Genomic DNA, 8,424 nt, shown 5'->3' on the forward strand with positions numbered 1-8,424 from the left:
GAGCGAGGTGCGGGCGCAACACCGAGGGTTGCGATCCCGTTGCCGGTCCCGGTCTGGTACAGGCGCGACACTGAGGGTTGCGATCCGTTGCCGGTCATGAAAAAAGACAAAAAAAAAAAAAGGAAAAACTTTCAAAATCATCAAAAATAAGGAAATTCTGAGAAATTGTCATAGCCCAGAGAAGGCTAAGGAAACATGACAAGGCAATGTAAATATGGTATCCTGGATGGAGTCCTGAAACAGAAGGACACTAGATAAAAACTAAGAAATTCTGAATAAACTGTAGACTTTGTTTTTAAAAAATTATATAAAGTCTAGCATAATGACTTAGGAAGTTCCCCTTACCAGGAAAACATTTAATGACATAATGTATGAAAAAGCACTATGTCAGGAGCCCCTGATCACTTCATACCTCTGGAGTTTCATCTTACTTATATGTCTCAAGATATATATTCTGAACGTTCTTGATATGGGCTATGCTCCCAAATAAAAAACACCTTTTTATGAGAAGTGTAACCTTTTTATAACAAGTGTTACATCTGTGGTAAACACAGGTTTCATATCAAAAGTTAGAATATTAGCTCATAGCAACAATTATTTTCAACTTGTAACATGATTACAATAGGGACTCAAAAAACTTCAATGCCTCAACCTTTAAGAATGTGTGTACATATTTAAGAACATGTATACATACAGAAATATGTATGTATGTATATATAGTGTTTGTTGTATGTGGCATTGGAAATTAGAATTAAAGGCCATAAATATTATTGTTCCAATTGACAATATGAATAGAACATATACAAGGAAACAGAATTGCAAAACAGGACTATGGCCTAGAAGGAGGTAAACACAAACATCTATGTCAATGTCTTATTTTGCCTGCTTCTAAATTACAAAAAGTATTATCAGTATATAAAGTCATTCAAAAGCCTAACATGCATCATATGGGAAAAAAATCTAACCAACACCACCAACTGACTGGAATTTGTGATGGTAATTAGGGAAAGTACTTAAACTCTTTCTATAGGCTTGACAGCATAGGATTTTTTAATGTTTTCAAATAAAAACTTGAGAACTGAGAGAGTATAAAACTTTTATGACATAGATAAGCTTGGTAAAATTCTTGTATTATGAATGAGGAAACTCAGACTTTGTTACATGTACAAGGTCACAAGACTAGTCTATAAAGAACTAAAACTAGAATCCAGATCTCCTAATTCCCAAGTCCAAAGCTCCTTATACCAAACACATTTTCTTGTCTTTTCTTTCTCATAGCAACCCGTTTTCTCATTACATCTGAAGAGTCAAACTAATATTTTACCCAAGTATAATTATCTTGGGAGGCAAATTTCATTTACTTTTACTATGAAAAGCAGAAAACAGAGGAAAGTAATAACTTGAAAGTTAGGCCAAGGAGGAAGAACTTAACACTCTACGGGGCTTGACTAGGCAGAGCAGACAGACAGATGGGAAGCTTTGGGATTCTGAGACCAAGGTAGCAAGCAATAGCAACAGGGAAAAATCTAGGGTAGATAATCACCTTATGGGAATTTACTTGCCAATAGCCCTATTCGAGCATTTCTGACCAGACACCAATCATGAACCAATACAGGAAAGCTCAGAGGGAGGAGATAGAGAAGTAGACAAAGACATTCAGTGTGTGGGCTAAGAGCCTGAATATTACGAGACAAGAACAGCATACCTGAAAGTCTTTGACTTGTGGAAAGAATTTTAGTTTCTATACTTGAGAAAAGCAACTAGGATGATAAGACATCTTGGTCTTAAAAAGGAAAAAAAAGGAAACAGTAGAGACTGCTCAGGAAAAAAAGTTGATAAGCAAGTAAAAGATCATTAACCTCCATTCAGGGGCCGGCCCGTGGCTCACTCGGGAGAGTGCGGTGCTGATAACACCAAGGCCACGGGTTCGGATCCCATATAGGGATGGCCGGTTCGCTCACTGGCTGAGCGTGGTGCTGACAACACCAAGTCAAGGGTTAAGATCCCCTTACCGGTCATCTTTTTAAAAAAAAAACAAAAAAACCTCCATTTAGGCAGGTAAATAATAGTAGCTACAGTTATTATTATTTCTATTATCATTATTAATCCCTCTTTTTACAAATGAAGTAATTGAGATTCAAAGAGATAAAGTGACTTGCCTAAAATGACACAGCTTAAAAAATGATCTCAGGTTACCAACCTCAAACAGAGACTGTCCAGTATACTTATAAGAGTTATCAGAAAAACAGCAACTAAAAGTCAAAGTTCACCAAAAAGAAAGAAATTACCCTTACCTGCAGGGCACTGTTGAGGAAGCAGCTGTTCTGCCCTGGCTCATTGCTGAGGCCTTTGCTGGGGGCTATGGAGGTTGAGCTTCGAGGTGCAAACATCCCTTGGACACTACCACGGCCCCCTGAAAAATAATTTCTCTTCCAAGACATTATTGTTCACATTCAGCCTGAAGATGCAGAAAAGGTTTTATATCTTTTTGGCAGCTAATTCCCATCTGCTGAAATTCTCAAAAGAAAGAGAATCCAGAATTTAGTGAATTTATGTTGAAAGACTTTGAGTTTACCACCTTCTAAACATCATATATGTAGTTCAAGTAACTCAGGTATCCTTTTAGATCCAGATGACAGAGCCGTCCTTTACTTGCTCCAAACAAATGCCCATGGCACAGGACTAATTCAAACAGAGAAATCCTGAAGTATTGCTTTCTTCTATTTTTCTTGAATGTCCTCCATAAATTCCTGGTGAAATAAATGTAATCCTCAACTCCAACAGCATTCAGGATCAGAGTAAGATGTATTCTTTAGGCTTGTTTATAACGTGTTTTGTGGACTGAAGATTTTTCCAACTGGAAGGAGAGGCAGACAGACAAGCAGAAATCCAGCATAACCCTCCTCGCCCTCTATTGCCTTGTCCCATCATCCTCTGAAGTAAAAACTCAAGTTCTGAGCAACTGACAGAAATTCCACAAAGCCAAGAAGCTTGTTTAAATTATCTGGGGTTTTTGTTGATGTTCTTGCTGTTTCTTTTTCATGTGCCTCAAACTTCTTCTATTGTCCCATCCAGATCTTCAGAAAGTCTCTTCTCCTCTCCTCTTCTGGTACTAGAATAGCCAGCTGTGTCAGAGAGCTTTAACAGAAAGGAAAAAAAAAAAAAATTAAAAGCTTGCGTCACTTAATGACTCTACTGGTTTTGCACTGTTCTGCCAAGATCAACGTTGCCTCACCTCTCACTATAAACTTGAAACCTTGGCAAACAATGCCAAAAGAAAAGCAACCAAAACCCCCTAACAACAACAAAAAAGAGAAGCACTTGAAATAAGAGGGAAAAAAAAAGGCATGAACAACTTTAATGGGAAACTTCTCAAAAATTTTCTTGAAGAAGAAAGTTAATTTGGATAGAAATAAAAACCAAATACAAACTTTCTAGAATCAGGCTAACAAAATACAAAACAAAACAAAACCACCAAGTAACCACACACGAAACTAGGAATTGAAAGTTTCTTCTGGACATCGTGAGTAAATTACTTTTTAAAAGATGTTTTCCATGTGTATGGTTATAAAAACCTGTTTAAAGGTGGGAAGGCCAAGTTAGCAGTCTGGACTGCATTCTGAGTAAAGATGTCCCTGTCTATGGCCATAATACCCTGAATGTGCCCAATCGTGTGTGAGTAAAGATGACCCTCCCATCCCAGAGAAACACTCATGGTGAGTAAACCATATGTCCTTAATGTCCGGTCCAAGAGAACTAAATCTTCTTCTGCCCTGTCTGTTTATACTTTCTGTCAGAGGATCACAGAGATAATTTGGGTTACAAATCACTTAATCAGATTAAATCTGAGGGGCCCACAATCAGAGGTCATCCATTGACCAACTTTAGTTTTCAACTAATTAAAATGCCAGTGAGGCAGCAGGGAGTAATACCTAAGCAAGCACCTTCCCTGGACATCTAATCTCCAGCTTTAAGTTTTCCTATAAGGCTGCCATGTTCACATAAAGAAAAAATTAAGAATGTTAAGTGTAAAACTCGGTTTCTAACAGCTCTTCAACTTCTCCCTTCCTTTCCACCATCAAATGCACCACCTAAGAAAGCAAAAATGCCTTAACATCTTAATCATTCTCTGGAAGATCACCTAGCATTACGCACAGTGTGTCCAGTGGAAAAACTGAGGCATAGAAATATTAAATGGTTGCACAAGATTGTTCTTTCCCTTCTCTAAATTCCCAGACTGTTTATAATCTACATGTCATACGTAAAGTATTTGACTATACAATGTACTGTCATATTATTCTCCAGCTGTTTTTATTACTATTTTTTATGGTATCAGTCATATATATAGTAACTAACGTCAGGCATGCGCTGAACGCTACACTTAACATTCTTTATTTAATTTTCACAACAGCCCTATCAGGTAGGTAATAACACTTACATTTTACAGAATAGTCAAGTAAGGCTTAAAGATGTTAACTTGCCCAATTCAAAGTTGGTAAGTGGCAGAGATAGAACTGTTTGGCTATTACACCATGACTTAATTATGTATTTTATTACACTATTCCAAAAGCTTCTATCACAGTGCTAGTCATAAGGAGGCACTCAGTAAATACCGTCTGATGATTAACATGGCACTAGGAAGGAACTCACATCTCCCACACAGACTACAAGACCCTCACCCTTCTACACACACCCTCATATACATCCCACTCAAGGCCACTAAGCAACTTCCAACAAGCCGTGCAGCATTCTTTCAGCTCAACTGCTGCAGGGGAATGACAAGTACCAAGCCTCCACTTTGCTCACAGCCAAGAGGACTTGGCAGGCAGGTAGGGTTTCCAGTATTCACATCAGGAGCTTACTGAAACTCAGCCTACCCTATGACACACACCCCTGAGTACAGGGAGCAAAGGGGGGAAAAGGCTGTAAGAGAAGAAAGATTCTCAGGCTCTGAATGGCCGCATTATGTAGGATATGGCAATAAGTTCTCATACTTGCTTTAGGTGTGTCAGAAACTAGAGGTGAGAGCCAAAAAGAACAAAGGTAAGAGAGGGAGTACCAAATGGTCCAGAGAAATAATAATGACAAAAAGTCTTCACAAGTTGTAGGCTCAGCACAAAACAACATAATCCTTTCTCCAATGCCATCTACTGAAAATATGAGAAAGGAAATTATAGTTCTATCAACATGGCTCTAACAACCTATTTTAAAAAAGAAAAAGAATTTCTTAGATATTGAAGTATTTAGGTGTAAAGAACATTATGTCTGAAACATATTCTCAAATGGTTCAGAAGAAAAAAACAGAGAACACATGGTAAAGCAAATATAATAAGATGTTAATACATGATGAGTACATGAGAAACCTTTGGGGCCGGCCCGGTGGCGCACTCGGTAGAGTGCAGCGCTTGGGAGCGTGGCGGTGCTCCCGTCGAGGGTTCGGATCCCATGTAGAGACCGGTCCGCTCACTGGTTGAGCGCAGTGCGGGTGCGACACCGAGGGTTGCGATCCCGTTGCCGGTCACGGTGTGGGCGCAACACCGAGGATTGCGATCCCGTTACCGGTCACGAAAAAAGACAAAAAGGAAAAAAAAAAAGAAAAAAGAAACCTTTGTACCATTTCTTGCAACTTCTCTGTAAGGTTTAAGTTATTTTTCTAAATTGAAAGGGAATTGTTATGTGCAATAAAAAAAAGTTTAAAATTATATAAGAATTACCTCGCACCGTATGCAGTATTAGTGATTCAATGCAGAATCATGACTAAAATCATTACACTAGTTGGCAATCTCAAACTAAAAAAAAGGAAGGAGAGAAAGACAAAGACAAAAACGTATAGATGTGAGGACAAAATAAAATGGAATAAAGCTTGAATACAATTTCCACAAAAAAGAGAGCTCAAGTTGTTGCAAGGAGGAAGTGATGTAGACTACTGTGATAAAATACAAAGACGACTAGGGCAAGACTTAGAGTTAGAAGATATGGGTTCAGGGCTGGCTGGCCAGTTGGCTCAGCTGATTAGAGCATGGTGCTGACAACACCAAGGTACTTGGGTTCAATTTCCACATTTTTAACACTTTGTACAATCCCAGACAAACTACTTAGGTGTCCTGCACTTTGTTTTCTGGGTCTGTAAACAGTGGCACAATACCTGTCTCACACAGTAGTAGGGATTTAATGCATTAGCATGAGAAAGTACTATAAAAATTTAAAAACAAACAAGGAATAATAAGTTCACTGAATGAGTGAACTGCTACGCCTAAAAACAGAAAGGTAAATTTTGTTTGGGGGACTTCACAATACTAGAAAGTTGTAAGCCAACAAGAATAAGTCTTCTGAGGGCTTCCACTCAAGATGGCAGAATAGATGGCCCCAGTGTCACTCTCTCACACAAATCAACCAATTTACAACTATCAGAAAGCAACGACAGCCAAGCTGGGGCCACTAGAGCTCACGGGAAGAGGAGGAGAGACCTACAGAGTGCATAAAGGTGTTAGAAGCCACAATGAGAGAAAGAAAGGACTGCTCCTACCATTTTGAGCCCCAGCTGCTTTAAGGCTGGTGCTGGTGAGTGCACGGAGCAGGAGCTGGCAAAAGCTGCAGCTGTGTCCTTCCTATGAAGTTGCTGGGAGGAAGCAGGGGAGAAGAGGGCCATGGTGGCCCCCAGGCCAGCAAGACCAATAACAGTGTTCCCGTGGACCCACATATGAGCAAGGAGCCACAACTAAAAAAATGAGCCACTCAGAGGCTGGTGAGTCATCACAAGGGACTGGTCCATGTCCTGCCCCATGGGAAGTACTTGGAGCACAGGCGGTGGGAGAGATTGGCCCACCGAGGGAACACTGGGGCACAGCAAGGGCAGCTAATCTGCACACCAATCAGCGCAGGACCACTTAGTGGAGAATGGTCAGGAATATAGAACTGCATAGGGTGTACTTTGCTGAAAAAACTTGGGCCCAGACCAGAGTTTCCATACAACCCAGGTGTACTGGACCTCATGAGACCTGGAAGTACAAACAAGGTCAACCATTAAAACCTGAGCTGCACGGGCTGGCCCGGTGGCGCACTGGAGAGTGCGCCGCTTGGGCGCGCGGCGGCGCTCCCGCCGAGGGTTCGGATCCCGTGTAGGGACCGGTTCCTGCTCACTGGCTGAGCACGGTGCGGGCGCAACACCGAGGGGTGCGGTCCCGGTGCCGGGCAGGGAAAAAGACAAAAAGGAAAAAAAAAAAACCTGAGCTGCACGGGCTGGCCCGGTGGCGCACTGGAGAGTGCGCCGCTTGGGCGCGCGGCGGCGCTCCCGCCGAGGGTTCGGATCCCGTGTAGGGACCGGTTCCTGCTCACTGGCTGAGCACGGTGCGGGCGCAACACCGAGGGGTGCGGTCCCGGTGCCGGGCAGGGAAAAAGACAAAAAGGAAAAAAAAAAAACCTGAGCTGCACGGGCTGGCCCGGTGGCGCACTGGAGAGTGCGCCGCTTGGGCGCGCGGCGGCGCTCCCGCCGAGGGTTCGGATCCCGTGTAGGGACCGGTTCCTGCTCACTGGCTGAGCACGGTGCGGGCGCAACACCGAGGGGTGCGGTCCCGGTGCCGGGCAGGGAAAAAGACAAAAAGGAAAAAAAAAAAACCTGAGCTGCACAAAAAGCCTTCCCCAGGGAATCAGCAGCAAAGCAGCAACTTACCTCAACTACAGGGCTGAAGTGATGGTCCCCACAGGAAGTTCCCCCATTTTAGAAGTAAGTAAAGGACAATAAATTTGTTCCAGTGCAGAGTTTAAGTGGTGGGAACAGCGATTAATCCAACACAGAACTGAAAGAAAAATTACCCACAGATCAGAGACAAAGTCTGATATTAACTAGAAAAGGTCTAACACTTCCAAAAAACTCCTACAAAATCTAGAAGGACTAGAAGCCCCCTGGACTCCCAAGCCAGTGAGGTGGGAGAGCCGTAGGCCTCAGCCATGCCCCCCATGACCATACACATCCCAGCAATGATCACCAAGATGATGTATGCAGGAAGAACCCCAGGCTACCAAGCCAGGGCAGTGGGGGGCCGAGGGCCTTAGGCTTGCCCCCAGCCCCCAACATCCGCAACCAGCCCAGCAATGACCACCAAGCTGTTGCAGGAAGTGCCCCAGGCTACCAAACCGGGTTGGCAGGGGGCCAAGGGCCTCAGCTACACACCCCTAACATCCACAAGCAGCCCAGCGACAACCACTGAGCCACTGCAGGAAGTGCCCCAGGCTCCTGAGCAGGGACAGCAGGGGGCCTCAGGCCTTGGCCACACACCCCCGATATACACAAGCAGTCCAGCAACAACCACCAAGCTGCCACAGGAAGCACTGCAGGCTCCCGAGCCAAGGTGACAGGGAGCTGAGGGCCTCAGCCACACCCCCGTTACATCCTCAACCAGCTCAGCAACAACCACTATACCACCG

The 8,424-nt window shown here is 43.2% G+C and overlaps 1 protein-coding gene across 9 annotated transcripts in view; it reads right to left on the bottom strand.

The window, feature by feature from the left end:
* The window catches only part of USP54 (ubiquitin specific peptidase 54), a 64,486-nt gene extending 56,732 nt beyond the window's left edge, over window positions 1–7,754 (bottom strand). For all 9 annotated transcript variants that reach the window (XM_008582185.1, XM_008582183.1, XM_008582190.1 and 6 more), the window contains exons 1-2: window positions 7,670–7,754; window positions 2,295–3,138 (exon numbers count right to left, since the gene is read on the bottom strand). In XM_008582185.1, the coding sequence (XP_008580407.1) occupies window positions 2,295–2,441 (147 nt within the window). In that variant the 5' untranslated portion in view covers window positions 2,442–3,138; window positions 7,670–7,754. The remainder of the gene's footprint in view (window positions 1–2,294; window positions 3,139–7,669) is intronic.
* Window positions 7,755–8,424: the final 670 nt, after the last annotated feature.

The sequence above is a fragment of the Galeopterus variegatus genome, unplaced genomic scaffold (assembly GCF_000696425.1).
Source record: "Galeopterus variegatus unplaced genomic scaffold, G_variegatus-3.0.2 Scaffold2529, whole genome shotgun sequence".
In the NCBI taxonomy this organism is placed as follows: domain Eukaryota; kingdom Metazoa; phylum Chordata; class Mammalia; order Dermoptera; family Cynocephalidae; genus Galeopterus; species Galeopterus variegatus.